The sequence below is a fragment of the Oncorhynchus keta genome, chromosome 10, assembly GCF_023373465.1.
Source record: "Oncorhynchus keta strain PuntledgeMale-10-30-2019 chromosome 10, Oket_V2, whole genome shotgun sequence".
In the NCBI taxonomy this organism is placed as follows: domain Eukaryota; kingdom Metazoa; phylum Chordata; class Actinopteri; order Salmoniformes; family Salmonidae; genus Oncorhynchus; species Oncorhynchus keta.
In genome coordinates this window covers 63691421-63708570 of record NC_068430.1, presented here as the reverse complement: position 1 = coordinate 63708570, position 17150 = coordinate 63691421, and the positions used below count along the sequence as shown (strand labels likewise).

Sequence of the window (17150 nt, the reverse complement as noted above, 5' to 3'; positions counted from 1 at the left end):
CGTGTCTGTCTCTGGTCCTTTTGAATCTCTGATTCGTGATGTAGAGGAACGAGTACCCGTGTCTGTCTCTGGTCCTTTTGAATCTCCGATTCATGTAGAGGAACGTACACGTGTCTGTCTCTGGTCCTTTTGAATCTCCGATTCATGACGTGATGTAGAGGAACGAGTACACGTGTCTGTCTCTGGTCCTTTTGAATCTCCGATTCATGACGTGATGTAGTGGTCTCTGGTCCTTTTGAATCTCTGATTCATGTACACGTGTCTGTCTCTGGTCCTTTTGAATCTCCGATTCATGACGTGATGTAGAGGAACGAGTACACGTGTCTGTCTCTGGTCCTTTTGAATCTCCGATTCATGACGTGATGTAGAGGAACGAGTACACGTGTCTGTCTCTGGTCCTTTTGAATCTCCGATTCATGACGTGATGTAGAGGAACGAGTACACGTGTCTGTCTCTGGTCCTTTTGAATCTCCGATTCATGACGTGATGTAGAGGAACGAGTACACGTGTCTGTCTCTGGTCCTTTTGAATCTCCGATTCATGACGTGATGTAGAGGAACGAGTACACGTGTCTGTCTCTGGTCCTTTTGAATCTCCGATTCATGACGTGATGTAGAGGAACGAGTACACGTGTCTGTCTCTGGTCCTTTTGAATCTCCGATTCATGACGTGATGTAGAGGAACGAGTACACGTGTCTGTCTCTGGTCCTTTTGAATCTCCGATTCATGACGTGATGTAGAGGAACGAGTACACGTGTCTGTCTCTGGTCCTTTTGAATCTCCGATTCATGACGTGATGTAGAGGAACGAGTACACGTGTCTGTCTCTGGTCCTTTTGAATCTCCGATTCGTGATGTAGAGGAACGAGTACACGTGTCTGTCTCTGGTCCTTTTGAATCTCTGATTTGTGATGAGAGGAACGAGTACACGTGTCTGTCTCTGGTCCTTTTGAATCTCCGATTCATGATGTAGAGGAACGTGATGTGACGTGATGTAGGAACGAGTACACGTGTCTGTCTCTGGTCCTTTTGAATCTCCGATTCATGACGTGATCTAGAGGAACGAGTACACGTGTCTGTCTCTGTTCCTTTTGAATCTCTGATTCGTGATGTAGAGGAAAGAGTACACGTGTCTGTCTCTGGTCCTTTTGAATCTCCGATTCGTGATGTAGAGGAACGAGTACCCGTGTCTGTCTCTGGTCCTTTTGAATCTCCGATTCATGATGTGATGTAGAGGAACGAGTACACGTGTCTGTCTCTGGTCCTTTTGAATCTCCGATTCGTGATGTAGAGGAACGAGTACACGTGTCTGTCTCTGGTCCTTTTGAATCTCCGATTCATGACGTGATGTAGAGGAACATGAGTACACGTGTCTGTCTCTGGTCCTTTTGAATCTCCGATTCATGACGTGATGTAGAGGAACGAGTACACGTGTCTGTCTCTGGTCCTTTTGAATCTCCGATTCATGACGTGATGTAGAGGAACAGTACACGTGTCTGTCTCTGGTCCTTTTGAATCTCCGATTCATGACGTGATGTAGAGGAACGAGTACACGTGTCTGTCTCTGGTCCTTTTGAATCTCCGATTCATGACGTGATGTAGAGGAACGAGTACACGTGTCTGTCTCTGGTCCTTTTGAATCTCAGATTCATGACGTGATGTAGAGGAACGAGTACACGTGTCTGTCTCTGGTCCTTTTGAATCTCCGATTCATGACGTGATGTAGAGGAACGAGTACCGTGTCTGTCTCTGGTCCTTTTGAATCTCCGATTCATGACGTGATGTAGAGGAACGAGTACCCGTGTCTGTCTCTGGTCCTTTTGAATCTCCGATTCATGACGTGATGTAGAGGAACGAGTACCCGTGTCTGTCTCTGGTCCTTTTGAATCTCTGATTCATGATGTGATGTAGAGGAACGAGTACCCGTGTCTGTCTCTGGTCCTTTTGAATCTCTGATTCGTGATGTGATGTAGAGGAACGAGTACACGTGTCCGTCTCTGGTCCTTTTGAATCTCCGATTCATGACGTGATGTAGAGGAACGAGTACACGTGTCTGTCTCTGGTCCTTTTGAATCTCCGATTCATGACGTGATGTAGAGGAACGAGTACACGTGTCTGTCTCTGGTCCTTTTGAATCTCTGATTCGTGATGTAGAGGAACGAGTACACGTGTCTGTCTCTGGTCCTTTTGAATCTCCGATTCATGACGTGATGTAGAGGAACGAGTACACGTGTCTGTCTCTGGTCCTTTTGAATCTCCGATTCATGACGTGATGTAGAGGAACGAGTACACGTGTCTGTCTCTGGTCCTTTTGAATCTCCGATTCATGACGTGATGTAGAGGAACGAGTACACGTGTCTGTCTCTGGTCCTTTTGAATCTCCGATTCATGACGTGATGTAGAGGAACGAGTACACGTGTCTGTCTCTGGTCCTTTTGAATCTCCGATTCATGACGTGATGTAGAGGAACGAGTACACGTGTCCGTCTCTGGTCCTTTTGAATCTCCGATTCATGACGTGATGTAGAGGAACGAGTACACGTGTCCGTCTCTGGTCCTTTTGAATCTCCGATTCATGACGTGATGTAGAGGAACGAGTACACGTGTCCGTCTCTGGTCCTTTTGAATCTCCGATTCATGACGTGATGTAGAGGAACGAGTACACGTGTCCGTCTCTGGTCCTTTTGAATCTCCGATTCATGACGTGATGTAGAGGAACGAGTACACGTGTCTGTCTCTGGACTCTGTAGACAGCGTGATTGACGTGGCTTCGCATATATTGTACGATGCTATTGACCTGTACAAAGGTGAGTATTGGCCTGCCACCCTTGGCTATCAATGCCATATCCAGGTCTTCGCTTCTACCTGCATACAGAAATCCATCGTCTGCATTCAATAGTCCTCTCGTTCCTGTCACGAAAGCTGAAGAAATTCTGTCCGGCGCCCTTTAATGAGCTGTCAATCACATTACAGTCAATCAGATTTGCTGTGTATTATACAGCACTTGCTCTCAGGATCAATGATGCTGTCTTTTCTAGTTAACAAAGAGAAACCCAAACAAGGGTCTGCTTCCCAAATGGCAACCTATTCCCTACATAGTGCACTACATTTGTCCAGAGCCCTGTAGGCCCTGGTCAAAAGTAGTGTACTGTATAGGGACTAGGGTGCCCATTTGGGATGTGACCATTGCCTGCATTCCATTACCCCTCCCACTCCCACATAGTCTACAATGTGGATTCAATTTAAACTGGAACAATATTTCCCTCCATGAGGCCAGCAGTTTTTTCCTTATGCTAATTTTTTCCATCTCCACTGCATGCTTCACTGTTGTTGGTAATGACCCTAGCAGGCCACCATAGCGGGCGGTGTCTGTGAGTCATCAGCTGTAATAACCGCGGAAACACTACAGGCAAATGAGGAATTCTCTAGATGATGGTCATGATGACATTGGCGGTGATGACGATGTTGACGGCAGTGATGCTTAACATTTACTGACACAAATGAGGTCACTGGTGTCAGGAAAATAACCTCACACAACATCCACAAAACAAAGGTGATGATCGTAGACTTCAGAAACAGCAGAGGGACACCCCCCATCCACACCATCCACATCGACGGGACAGTAGTGGAGAAGATGGAAAGTTCCTTGGCGTACACATCACGGGCAAACTGAAATGGTCCAACCACACAGACAGCGTGGTGAAGAAGGCGCTACAGTGCCTCTTCAACCTAGGAGGCTGAAGAATTTTGACTTGTCACCAAAAACACTCACAAACTTTTACAGATGCACAATCGAGAGTATCCTGTCAGGCTGTATCACCGCCTGGTACGGCAACTGCTCCGCCCACAACTGTAAGGGTCTCCAGAGGGTAGTGAGGTCTGCACAACGTATCACCGGGGGCAAACTACCTGCCCTCCAGGACACCTTCACCACCCGATGTCACAGGAAGGCCATAAAGATCATCAAGGACAACAACCACCCGAGCCACTGCCTGTTCACCCCGCTATCATCCAGAAGGCGAGGTCAGTACAGGTGCATCAAAGCTGGGACCGAGAGACTGAAAAACAGCTTCTATCTCAAGACCATCAGACTGTTAAACAGCTACCACTAACATTGAGTGTCTGCTGCCAACATACTGACTCAAATCTCCAGCCACTTAATAATTAAACATTGGATGTAATAAACGTATCACGAGTCACTTTAAACAATGACACTTTATATAATGTTTACATATCCTACATTACTCATACTGTATGTATATACTGTACTCTATGCCATCTACTGCATCTTGCCTATGCCGTTCGGCCATCGCTCATCCATATATTTATATGTACATATTCTTACTCATTCCTTTACACTTGTGTGTGTGTAAGGTAGTAGTTGTGATATTGTTAGATTACTTGTTAGACATCGTCGGAACTAGAAGCACAAGCATTTCGCTACACTCGCATTTACATCTGCTAACCATGTGTATGTGACCAATAACATTTGATTTGATTTGAACCTCATATTGCACCTTTATTACCCATCTGACCCAGTCCCAGCCTGTACCAGAAGAGTCCCGATACTGACCACAGCACCACAGCTGTCCACCAAGACACTACTGCTCCCACTGACTCCACTGTCATAAAACAGCCCTATTATCAATATACAGAACGTGTAGACACAGTGGGACTGTATAAAAACAAGTCTACAGACACCCAGAAATGGGCAAGCAGCCAACTGCCACAGAGGAGTTATTGTGGCTAAGCCCACACCCTAGTCCCACAGCCAGCCAGCCTTCACTCCTAGAATCACAACCTTCACTCTCTGTGGCGCTCTGGGAAGGGGTGTGGAGGGGGACTGCCATGGGAAGGGTTGTGGAGGGGGACTGCCATGGGAAGGGTTGTGGAGGGGGACTGCCATGGGAAGGGGTGTGGAGGGGGATTACCATGGGAAGGGGTGTGGAGGGGGACTGCCATGGGAAGGGGTGTGGAGGGGGATTGCCATGGGAAGGGTTGTGGAGGGGGACTGCCATGGGAAGGGGTGTGGAGGGGGACTGCCATGGGAAGGGGTGTGGAGGGGGACTGCCATGGGAAGGGTTGTGGAGGGGGATTGCTATGGGAAGGGTTGTGGAGGGGGACTGCCATGGGAAGGGGTGTGGAGGGGGACTGCCATGGGAAGGGTTGTGGATGGGGACTGCCATGGGAAGGGTTGTGGAGGGGGACTGCCATGGGAAGGGTTGTGGAGGGGGACTGCCATGGGAAGGGGTGTGGAGGGGGATTGCCATGGGAAGGGTTGTGGAGGGGACTGCCATGGGAAGGGGTGTGGAGGGGGACTGTCATGGGAAGGGTTGTGGAGGGGGACTGCCATGGGAAGGGTTGTGGAGGGGGACTGCCATGGGAAGGGGTGTGGAGGGGGATTGCCATGGGAAGGGTTGTGGAGGGGGACTGTCATGGGAAGGGTTGTGGAGGGGGACTGCCATGGGAAGGGGTGTGGAGGGGGACTGCCATGGGAAGGGTTGTGGAGGGGGACTTGTGGTGGGAAAGGACAAGGAGGGGAACTCATGGGAGGAGTGGGTATGGCGAGGGCTTCCTAGATTTATAGATTGTTTACCGAAGGAGGAGGAGGCCTAACATGGAAGAATTGAGGGTTGGTGGAGGGCGGGAAGTTCAGCCTCAAAAGAGAGAATGCTTTGTGTAGTGAGGCCCTCTATGTGGATTTAAAAGCCCTCCAGAACTCTCTGGGCAACCAGAAACTTTATGGGGTGGTTTCCCGGACACAAACTAAGCAAGCTCAGTGGACAATCGCTATTGAACGTGCTTTTTAGTCACACACACACACACACACCGCTGATTCCTCAGCGGGGCTCCCTGACAGAGAGAACAGAGCAGCTGAACTTTGTGGCTGGGCTGGTTCTCTTCTGCCAGAGACTTCCAACAGGCAGCCATGTCATTGGTATTCTGTGGCTGGCCTTGCTGCCTGGCTCTCTCCTGAGGACCACTTACCCAGTCTCTCTCTCTCTCTCTCTTTCTCTTTGTGTCTGTGAGTGTATACATGCACAACCATCTCGGTTTTCTCTCTCTCGCCCCTCTCACACACTCTCACATACTTTTCCCTCCCTCCCTTTGACCCCACCCCTGTTAACTCGGTGACTGACTAACATACCCGCCCCTCTTCTTATGGTTTCAGGAAAACACATTTGTGTCCAAAAGCTGAAGTGATCTCCTGTTATCCTGACATTGGTGCCTCATTCCCTGAGCACTTTACATTTGACTTCACATTCTACTGTCTATGTGTCAGTTCCGTTGGGTTTAGGACCAGTAGACAAAGATACGTGCTGTACGGACAACTGCAGAATAGTCGGGAAAGTCCTGCGAAGATGAGTTTTCATTTCGATAACCTAATATTTCTATATTTCCTAATTTTGACTTTTTAGATTTGTGTGTAGTGTTGTTGTTTATTGTTAGATACTACTGCAATGTTGGAGCTAGGAACACGAGCATTTCGTTACAACCGCAATAACATCGGCTAAATACGTGTGTGCGAAATACGATTCGATTTGGTACAAACAAAGCACAATCCAATGTACTCAAAGAGAAAAAGGGTCTGAAAAGAGAAGTACAGTTCTATCCGATTCACTGCGTCTGCTACCTCCGTCTATCACTCAATTGTACTGCGCCCACTCGGACAAGGTCAATCCAATGCGCTTTTTATACGGCGACTGTCCTCGAGACTCTGGTCTCCAAGGTAACGGTAGCGTTGAGGCCCCCCCTGACACTTGTAGGAGATAGAATTGTCGGGAGATGTGTGATGCGCAACCAATGTGTCAGTCCACATGCACTACCGGTCAAAAGTTTGGACACACCTACTCATTCAAGGGTTTTTCTTTATTTTTTACTATTTTCTACATTGTAGAATAATAGTGAAGACATCAAATCTGTGAAATAACACCTATGGAGAAACCAAAATATTTGAGATTCTTCAAATAGCCACCCTTTGCCTTGATGACAGCTCTGCACACTCTTGGCTTTCTCTCAACCAGCTTCATGAGGTGGTCACCTTTTAATGTATTTCAAATAACAGGTGTGCCTTAAAATGTGTTTGATCCAATCAGTTGTGTTGTGACAAGGTAGGGGGAGTATACAGAAGATAGCCCTATTTGGTAAAAGATCAAATCCATATTATGGCAAGAACAGCTCAAATAAGCAAAGAGAAACGACAGTCCATCATTACTTTAAGACATGAAGGTCAGTCAATATGGAAAATGTCAAGAACTCTGAAAGTTTCTTCAAGTGCGTGCAGTCGCAAAAACCATCAAGCGCTATGTTGAAACTGGCTCTCGTGGTCTGGTCCAAATAGTAAATCTTTGTTTCCAACCACCATGTCAATGTGAGACGCGGTGTGGGTGAACGGATGATCTCCACATGGGTATTTCCCACCGTAAATAATGGAAGAGGAGGTGTTATGGTATGGAGGTGCTTTGCAGGTGACTCTGTCTGTGATTTATTTAGAATTCAAGGCACACTTAACCAGCATGGCTACCACAGCATGCTGCAACGATACACCATCCCATCTGGTTTGGGCTTAGTGGGACTATCATTTGTTTTTCAACAGGACAATAACCCAACACACCTCCAGGCTGTGTAAGGGCTATTTTATCAAGATGGAGATTGATGGAGTGCTGCATCAGATGACCTGGCCTCCACAATCCCCCGACCTCAACCAAATTGAGATAGTTTGGGATGAGTCGGACCGTAGAGTGAAGGAAAAGCAGCCAACAAGTGCTCAGCATATGTGGGAACTCCCTCAAGACTGTTGGAAAATCATTCCTGGTTAAACTGGTTGAGAGAATACCAAGTGTGCAAAGTTGTGAAGGCAAAGGGTGGCTATTTGAAGAATCTCAAATATAAAATATATTTTGATTTGTTTAACACTTTTTTGGTTACTACATGATCCCATATGTGTGATTTCATAGATTTGATCTCTTCCCTATTATTCTACAATGTAGAAAAGAGTCCAAAATAAAGAACCCCTTGAATGGGTAGGTATTCTAAAACTTTTGCCCGGTAGTGTACGCTACAATTCAATACTGTAGATTATACAAGAATAACTGTAATTCCATCAAATAAGTCTACATGTGTTGTGTGAAGCTCATCTAGTGGTAGGTAGCATGTTGTACAACTGTTATGAGTCAGATGCGAGCAGCGCAGACAGACTGACGTTCTGTTAGAGGGTCGAGGGTTCCTCCTACTGGCTGCTAATGGAAATTGAGTTTCATTTTGAAAGAGAACACGTGGAGGGTTTGTCCAAATTTGAGTTAACAATATTCTTTTCTGGCCATGCATGACAATGGGTTATGCACAAGCAGTTAAATCACTTTTTGGTGGAGTTGGTTCTACACACAAGTACGCTCTCACACACACACACACACACACACACACACACACACACACACACACACACACACACACACACACACACACACACACACACACACACACACACACACACACTGTCCAGCCAGGTAATGGCATGCTGTTGTCTCCCCGCCCACGCTATCAAAACGTAAGGCCATTATTCAAAGGTCACTTGGATCGGCTACTAGCGCTTTGCCTACACCTTTTACTTGGAGCCGTTTTTAAATATTCAAAACCTAACCTTTTGTATTGTGACAGTTAAAGTCGGGTCCTTTAAGAAATAGTGTGTAGTAACGTGTATTGGTCTTTGGTCACCTGTGCATGTTAATATTTTACCGTTGGACCTATATGGAGATGTTGTGTATTGTATTTATGCCAATGAAACTATAGTATAGTCTTAAGCCGATTGAATATATCTGTACATTACATGTTCATACAGTATGTGGGTGCTGGGGTGCAATAATGAACTGCTATTTACAAAACTGGACGGTGCTCATGTATTCTCATAGGTTTGTAGGTGTGTGAGTTCATTCCTAGGACTATATTATACACTTTGGAAACAGATATCAAGATGCATCACTGTCTTCGTATTTTACCTTCTGTCAGTGTTGCATATGACAAAGAATTATGCAATAATGACACAGCACATGCTTCAGAGGGGTTCCTTACCTAGCCACGTGTAGGCTAGAATGACTGGTGCCAGACATTATTACATCACAATGAACACATGACAATAAATACACACAAAAAATATATATACAGCAGTATGTACACAGGAAGTAGACAGTAGATATATTGTTTTATTTATGGTGTAGGCTGCTGTTGTGATGTAATAATGTCTGGTAGGATATATTGTTTTATTTATGGTGTAGGCTGTTGTTGTGATGTAATAATGTCTGGTATGATATATTGTTTTATTTATGGTGTAGGCTGTTGTTGTGATGTAATAATGTCTGGTATGATATATTGTTTTATTTATGGTGTAGGCTGTTGTTGTGATGTAATAATGTCTGGTAGGATATATTGTTTTATTTATGGTGTAGGCTGTTGTTGTGATGTAATAATGTCTGGTATGATATATTGTTTTATTTATGGTGTAGGCTGCTGTTGTGATGTAATAATGTCTGGTATGATATATTGTTTTATTTATGGTGTAGGCTGCTGTTGTGATGTAATAATGTCTGGTAGGATATATTGTTTTATTTATGGTGTAGGCTGTTGTTGTGATGTAATAATGTCTGGTAGGATATATTGTTTTATTTATGGTGTAGGCTGTTGTTGTGATGTAATAATGTCTGGTATGATATATTGTTTTATTTATGGTGTAGGCTGCTGTTGTGATGTAATAATGTCTGGTATGATATATTGTTTTATTTATGGTGTAGGCTGTTGTTGTGATGTAATAATGTCTGGTATGATATATTGTTTTATTTATGGTGTAGGCTGATGTTGTGATGTAATAATGTCTGGTATGATATATTGTTTTATTTATGGTGTAGGCTGTTGTTGTGATGTAATAATGTCTGGTATGATATATTGTTTTATTTATGGTGTAGGCTGTTGTTGTGATGTAATAATGTCTGGTATGATATATTGTTTTATTTATGGTGTAGGCTGTTGTTGTGATGTAATAATGTCTGGTAGGATATATTGTTTTATTTATGGTGGAGGCTGTTGTTGTGATGTAATAATGTCTGGTATGATATATTGTTTTATTTATGGTGTAGGCTGTTGTTGTGATGTAATAATGTCTGGTAGGATATATTGTTTTATTTATGGTGGAGGCTGTTGTTGTGATGTAATAATGTCTGGTATGATATATTGTTTTATTTATGGTGTAGGCTGTTGTTGTGATGTAATAATGTCTGGTAGGATATATTGTTTTATTTATGGTGGAGGCTGTTGTTGTGATGTAATAATGTCTGGTATGATATATTGTTTTATTTATGGTGGAGGCTGTTGTTGTGATGTAATAATGTCTGGTATGATATATTGTTTTATTTATGGTGTAGGCTGTTGTTGTGATGTAATAATGTCTGGTATGATATATTGTTTTATTTATGGTGTAGGCTGTTGTTGTGATGTAATAATGTCTGGTATGATATATTGTTTTATTTATGGTGTAGGCTGTTGTTGTGATGTAATAATGTCTGGTATGATATATTGTTTTATTTATGGTGTAGGCTGCTGTTGTGATGTAACTGTTTTAACCCTGTTTGGAACCCCAGGAAGAATAGCTTCTGCTCTGAGTCCCAAATGGCACCCCTATTCCCTGTATGGGGTCAGGTCTAAAGTAGTGCACTATGTAAAGCATAGGGAGACATTTGGGACGGCGCCCCTGTCTCTCCCAATGAAGGGTTCTAAACCTCCAGCCCTCTCTCACCTCTGACGGCATACTCCATCCCCCACTATCCAAACGACATTAACCCCCCAAATCCCCCAGCACAGGTGCAAGCAGGGAAGAACAGACAGAAAAAAAGTTAAAAGCTTATTTGCACATGGCTTATCGAATTGTCTCGTAACTTAATTCTCTCTCAAATGACAATCCCAGAGGCAACAAATGTAGCTCCTTTGTTATGTATATATATACTATCAATGGCTGATACGATATGGATTCATTTTCAGTACGTTTGGCGTTGTGAGGGAAATATAATTACTTATAGTTTAAAATGTATTTAGGTAAAATAACTACTATAGCTTAATATAATTACTATATCTTACATTTTATTAATTTATTAATTGGGACTCCCAGCATCCCCTGTTTGCTGAAATTCTGTTGCTTCCCTCAAAGCGAAGATGCAGGCACTCTAAGTGTATAACTAACAGGTCAAAACTCTCCTTCATGCCAGCTGCTATCAGCTTTCTCAATAAGCTGTAGTACTCTACTGTTAGGTATGGACTGACACTATTCATGCCTGGTTTAGAGGTCTACTTCCTGTGTACATATTGCTGTATATATATTTTTTGTGTGTATTTATTGTCATGTGTTCATTGTGTTTTTATTATGTGCTGCAAAGTGGTTTGCCCCTCTGTGATAATAAAGACTCTAGTCTATTACTCTACTGTACCCTATCAACACAGAGTGCCAAAATGGCATCCATTATGCAGTTTTACTCTCGTAGCTTACCTGCTCTAGTTCCGAGTCAAAGGTCAATCTAGCATTATAATCAACAGCCAGGGCCAGCATGTGATTGACAGGACCACATGAGAAGCTGTCCCCTGGGCTTAAGGGCTTGCCTGGCCAGGCAAGCGTTCAGTGGGTCGGTCTCCGGTGACGATGTCCTGCATAATGTCAAGTGGTTGGCTGTGCTCCATGGCTCTGGGAGCCAGAGTGCTAATGGGGTGCTAATGTCCGTGTCTGGGCACTGTTTACTGTACATGGCTAAATACAGGACCACAGGGAGGCTGTTACTACTGAAATAGTAACAACAATACCCATATGTCCCCTGATTGTTGAAATGCCATGCCCGTTATTAAATCCATCATGGTGTTACAAGGCAATAATATATATATATATATAAACAATATATGCCATTTAGCAGACGCTTTTATCCAAAGCGACTTACAGTCATGTGTGCATACATTCTACGTATGGGTGGTCCCGGGGATCGAACCCACTACCCTGGCGTTACAAGCGCCATGCTCTACCAACTGAGCTACAGAAGGACCAAGGCAACTTTATAAAGAACACACAAACTTTTCTCAAAGTAATCCACTGAACAAGCAGTGATGTCACCTGTACCACTGTACAATGTATTAGTTAAAAATCAACATTTCCCCCTGTTGTTTCTCTGTCAGTGGGCGAAGGGCGAAATTTGATCCCCATGGACCCCAACGGCTCGTCTGACCCTTACGTCAAGCTCAAGCTCATCCCAGACCCCAAGAATGAGACCAAGAAGAAGACCAAGACCATCCGTGCCAACCTCAACCCCACCTGGAATGAGTCTTTCATATTGTGAGTTGAGGTGTACCCCTGGGCACAGTGTTAGGTCCCTTTCACGTTTGTGTATTATGGGTAATATAGTCATTATAATTAACCCTGTACATATGTCTGTGTGTTATTCCAGCAAGCTGAAGCCTACAGACAAGGACCGCAGGCTGTCTGTGGAGGTGTGGGACTGGGACCGGACCACCAGGAACGACTTCATGGGCTCCCTGTCCTTCGGCGTGTCAGAGCTGATCAAATCGCCTGTGTGTGGCTGGTAAGTACAACATTAGATGACATTCCAATGCAGTGTTCCTCTATCTGGTAGGGAATATACAGTGCCCGCCATAATTATTGGGACAGTGAAGCATTATTTCTTCTTTTGGCTCTTTACTTCAAAACTTTGGATTTGAAATCAAACATTGACTATGAGGTTTAAGTGCCGTCTGTCAATTTTAATTTGAGGGTATTTTCATCCATACCGGATGAACAGTTTAGAAATTATAGCACTTTTTGGACCTCCATTTTAGGGGAACAGAAGTATTGGGACAAATTCACATGTGTATTAAAGTAGTTAAAAATGCCATATTTGGTCCCATGTTCATAGCACGCAATGACTACATCAAGCTGGTGACTTGACAATTGTGTTGGATGCATTTACTGTTTGCTTTGGTTGTGTTTCAGATTATTTTGTGCCCAAGTATTGTGTACTTTTGGGGTCACTTTTATTATCAATAAGAATAGAATATGTTTCTTAACACTTCTACATTAATGTGGATGCTGTCATGAATACAGATCATCCTCAATGTATCGTGAATAATGATGACTGAGAAAGTGATAGACGCACAAATGTCATAACCCCAGAAAGATGCTAACCTCCCTAGTTATTGTGATTATGAGAGGTTAGCATGTTTTGGGGGTATGATATTTGTATAACTTTCTCACTCATCAATATTGACGATTCATTCAGGATTTGTCCCAATACTTTTGCTCCCATAAAATGGCGGCACTTTGTACAAAAAGTGCTGTGATTTGTAAACGGTTCACTCGATATCGATGACAATACCCTCAAGTGAAAGCTGACAGTCTGCACTTTAACTTCATAATCATTGTTTTCATTTCAAATCAAATCTTTTGGAGGACAGAGCCAGAAGACGAAACACAGCTTCACTGTCTCAATAATTACAGAGGGCATTGCATCTCATTGTTTTTGTATTGTGTTTTATGTAGACTACAGGAAGAGTAGCAGTCATTAAGTTAATAGTGACGAAGGGATCTTAATGAACATGTACTTCATTTAATTGGTCCTGGTTTCCCGTCGGAAGCGGTAACAGCTGTCGTCCGATATGTTTTATAGCGATTTCTATTTGGAAAGAGCAGTGATAAATCAAGATAATAAGTCCCTTCTTTTCAACTTACCTGCATTTCATATCATGGTTTGTCATCATCACAGAGCCTCTTGGCGCTGTAGTCCCTTATATATCAGTCTGGTACAAACCGATCATTAATCACAACAGCAACAGAGAACTTTATCTCCACAGCTCAGTTCCCTTTGAGGTGCCATCTAACGGCCGTGGGTCATAAATAGGGATGTGTTTCATGAGCGCCGCCAACACAAGGATCATTCTGGCCCAGTGGGACTGGAGCTGAAGGGACTGTTGCTTTGTAATGAACAATGTGTCTGGGCCAAGTGGGTATGAATCAGGAGGTAGAGTGTGATAGAGGAATGAAGGGATGCGGAGATGTAAGCTAGTGGACGCTCTATACCTAGCTTTTTATCTCCGGGTTGAACATCTCTCTCTTTTTTTTCTCTCTCTCTCTTCAGTTTTATAGGCTGTTGAGATGTTTTTATGGTCTTAGAAACATTCTGTTACTTTTAACACTTATCTACTGGACTATAAATAGGAAGCTGGGTCTCTGTGCTTGGATTCACATCTATGTTTTTTTTTTGTCAACAATCATAATTGAAATACAAATGATTTCTCTCTCTCTCTCTCTCTCTCTCTCTCTCTCTCTCTCTCTCTCTCTCTCTCTCTCTCTCTCTCTCTCTCTCTCTCTCTCTCTCTCTCTCTCTCTCTCTCTCTCTCTCTCTCTCTCTCTCTCTCTCTCTCTCTCTCTCTCTCTCTCTCTCTCTCTCTCTCTCTCTCTCTCTCTCTCTCTCTCTCTCTCTCTCTCTCTCTCTCTCTCTCTCTCTCTCTCTCTCTCTCTCTCTCTCTCTCTCTCTCTCTCTCTCTCTCTCTCTCTCTCTCTCTCTCTCTCTCTCTCTCTCTCTCTCTCTCTCTCTCTCTCTCTCTCTCTCTCTCTCTCTCTCTCTCTCTCTCTCTCTCTCTCTCTCTCTCTCTCTCTCTCTCTCTCTCTCTCTCTCTCTCTCTCTCAGGTACAAGATGTTGAACCAAGAGGAGGGCGAGTACTACAACGTGCCCATCTCAGAGGAGGATGACGGAAACGAGGAGCTCCGACAGAAGTTTGAGGTGAGGCCTCAGAGACAGGACTGGGGAACATATTAACCCTAATGTCTTTTAGTTATTGTAGCCCATCCTGCTTTCATCCAACATTCTGGGATTTTATTACATATTTGCCTGGTAGTTTGTATGAATGACTTCCGTTTCATCCTAGTGTTTCATGCAGTAACAGTTGTTTTTTTTTCATGTTTATTATATCTACATGTGACCATGACTAAGTGAACTAATCATATTAAGTCCTTGAGCTTCTTCCAAAGCCACTCCACAACCACATTAAACTGGTATAATTGAATTTGGCCCTTCTCCATGACAAATATGTTTGCATTACAAAATGGCCAATATCCCCCTCCAGACCGTGAGCATTGTGTGTTCTGGAGCATCTGGACATAAAAGGGTCATGGATTCTCTATGGAAACAGGGCTGTTAATTAAAACTCTGTTGCGCTTCTCGTCTGCCTTTAGGCACCCAATGAGAGGCTGCCTCGTTAATTACTCTGGGTGGCTCACAGGTGGGGTGGTCTATTTCTCTTCCTCCAATACATTAGTTTATCCAGCTTTGTAGATACAGGCTTATAGAATATGGTAGGACTTGACCTTTGACCGCTGTTTTAGAATCAGTGGTAACTCAGACTGGTGACACTGTAAAGCTGTCAGTTCATCAGCACGAACATGGATTTGGGCTGGAAGGGTTAGTCCGTCACTCCTGAGAATATCAGTTTGAGATTTATATTTGAATTCTATTCCAAAAGCTCCGTAATTGATTGAGTGATATGGATAGAATTATATATCCACCACGTGTCTTACGGGCAGTGGGTCAGGGGTGTCACTCATTTTGCCCCTGGGGCCTCATTCAGTCTTTAACGTGGTCCTGAAGGCCACAGTGATTTAAAAATATATATATTTCCCTGCCGTAAAAATTTGCATAAAATAATTCTCTATCGTTTTTGGATTTTCAATGCTAGTGCTAGTGGTCACTGATTAGTGATTATTAGCAAGCTGGACAGTCAAACTGTTTGAATGTAGGTTCATTGACTGTGCGCAGTAATTATAACCCAGCTGGACAGTCAATAAACTGTTTGAATGTAAGTCCATTATTATTTCAAAACCGTTTCAATTTGGATTTAAATTGAGTACGTTTAAAAAAAAAAAAAAAAGTTTTTACTCAAACCACCTCTGCATTAGATGTTCATTCTAGAACTGTTAGAGGGGTTAGAGTGGAGTGGTTAGAGGGATGAAGGGGGTAGAGTGGAGGGGTGAAGGGGTTAGAGTGGAGTGGTTAGAGGGATGAAGGGGGTAGAGTGGAGGGGTGAAGGGGTAGAGTGGAGTGGTTAGAGGGATGAAGGGGGTAGAGTGGAGGGGTTAGAGGGATGAAGGGGGTAGAGTGGAGGGGTGAAGGAGGTAGAGTGGAGTGGTTAGAGGGATGAAGGGGGTAGAGTGGAGGGGTGAAGGGGTTAGAGTGGAGTGGTTAGAGGGATGAAGGGGGTAGAGTGGAGGGGTGAAGGAGGTAGAGTGGAGTGGTTAGAGGGATGAAGGGGGTAGAGTGGAGGGGTGAAGGGGTTAGAGTGGAGTGGTTAGAGGGATGAAGGGGGTAGAGTGGAGGGGTGAAGGGGTTAGAGTGGAGTGGTTAGAGGGATGAAGGGGGTAGAGTGGAGGGGTGAAGGGGTTAGAGTGGAGTGGTTAGAGGGATGAAGGGGTGAGAGTGGAGGGGTGAAGGGGTTAGAGTGGAGTGGTTAGAGGGATGAAGGGGGTAGAGTGGAGGGTTAGTGAAGGGGTAGAGTGGAGGGTGGTTAGAGGGATGAAGGGAAGGGGGTAGAGTGGAGGGGTGAAGGGGTTAGAGTGGAGTGGTTAGAGGGATGAAGGGGGTAGAGTGGAGGGGTGAAGGGGTTAGAGTGGAGTGGTTAGAGGGATGAAGGGGTAGAGTGGAGGGGTGAAGGGGTTAGAGTGGAGTGGTTAGAGGGATGAAGGGGTAGAGTGGAGGGGTGAAGGGGTTAGAGTGGAGTGGTTAGAGGGATGAAGGGGGTAGAGTGGAGGGGTGAAGGGGTTAGAGTGGAGTGGTTAGAGGGATGAAGGGGTAGAGTGGAGGGTTAGTGAAGGGGTTAGGAGGTGAAGGAGGTAGGTGGAGTGGTTAGAGGGATGAAGGGGGTAGAGTGGAGGGGTGAAGGGGTTAGAGTGGAGTGGTTAGAGGGATGAAGGGGGTAGAGTGGAGGGGTGAAGGGGTTAGAGTGGAGTGGTTAGAGGGATGAAGGGGGTAGAGTGGAGGGGTGAAGGGGTAGAGTGGAGTGGTTAGAGGGATGAAGGGGGTAGAGTGGAGGGGTGAAGGGGTTAGAGTGGAGTGGTTAGAGGGATGAAGGGGTAGAGTGGAGGGG

The 17150-nt window shown here is 44.4% G+C and overlaps 1 protein-coding gene across 2 annotated transcripts in view; it reads left to right on the top strand.

Annotated features, from left to right (window-relative positions):
- LOC118371476 (protein kinase C alpha type) overlaps window positions 1-17150 on the top strand; it is a 234586-nt gene that overhangs the window by 158597 nt on the left and 58839 nt on the right. For both annotated transcript variants that reach the window (XM_052527508.1, XM_052527509.1), the window contains exons 6-8: window positions 12197-12353; window positions 12466-12600; window positions 14701-14794. In XM_052527508.1, the coding sequence (XP_052383468.1) occupies window positions 12197-12353; window positions 12466-12600; window positions 14701-14794 (386 nt within the window). The remainder of the gene's footprint in view (window positions 1-12196; window positions 12354-12465; window positions 12601-14700; window positions 14795-17150) is intronic.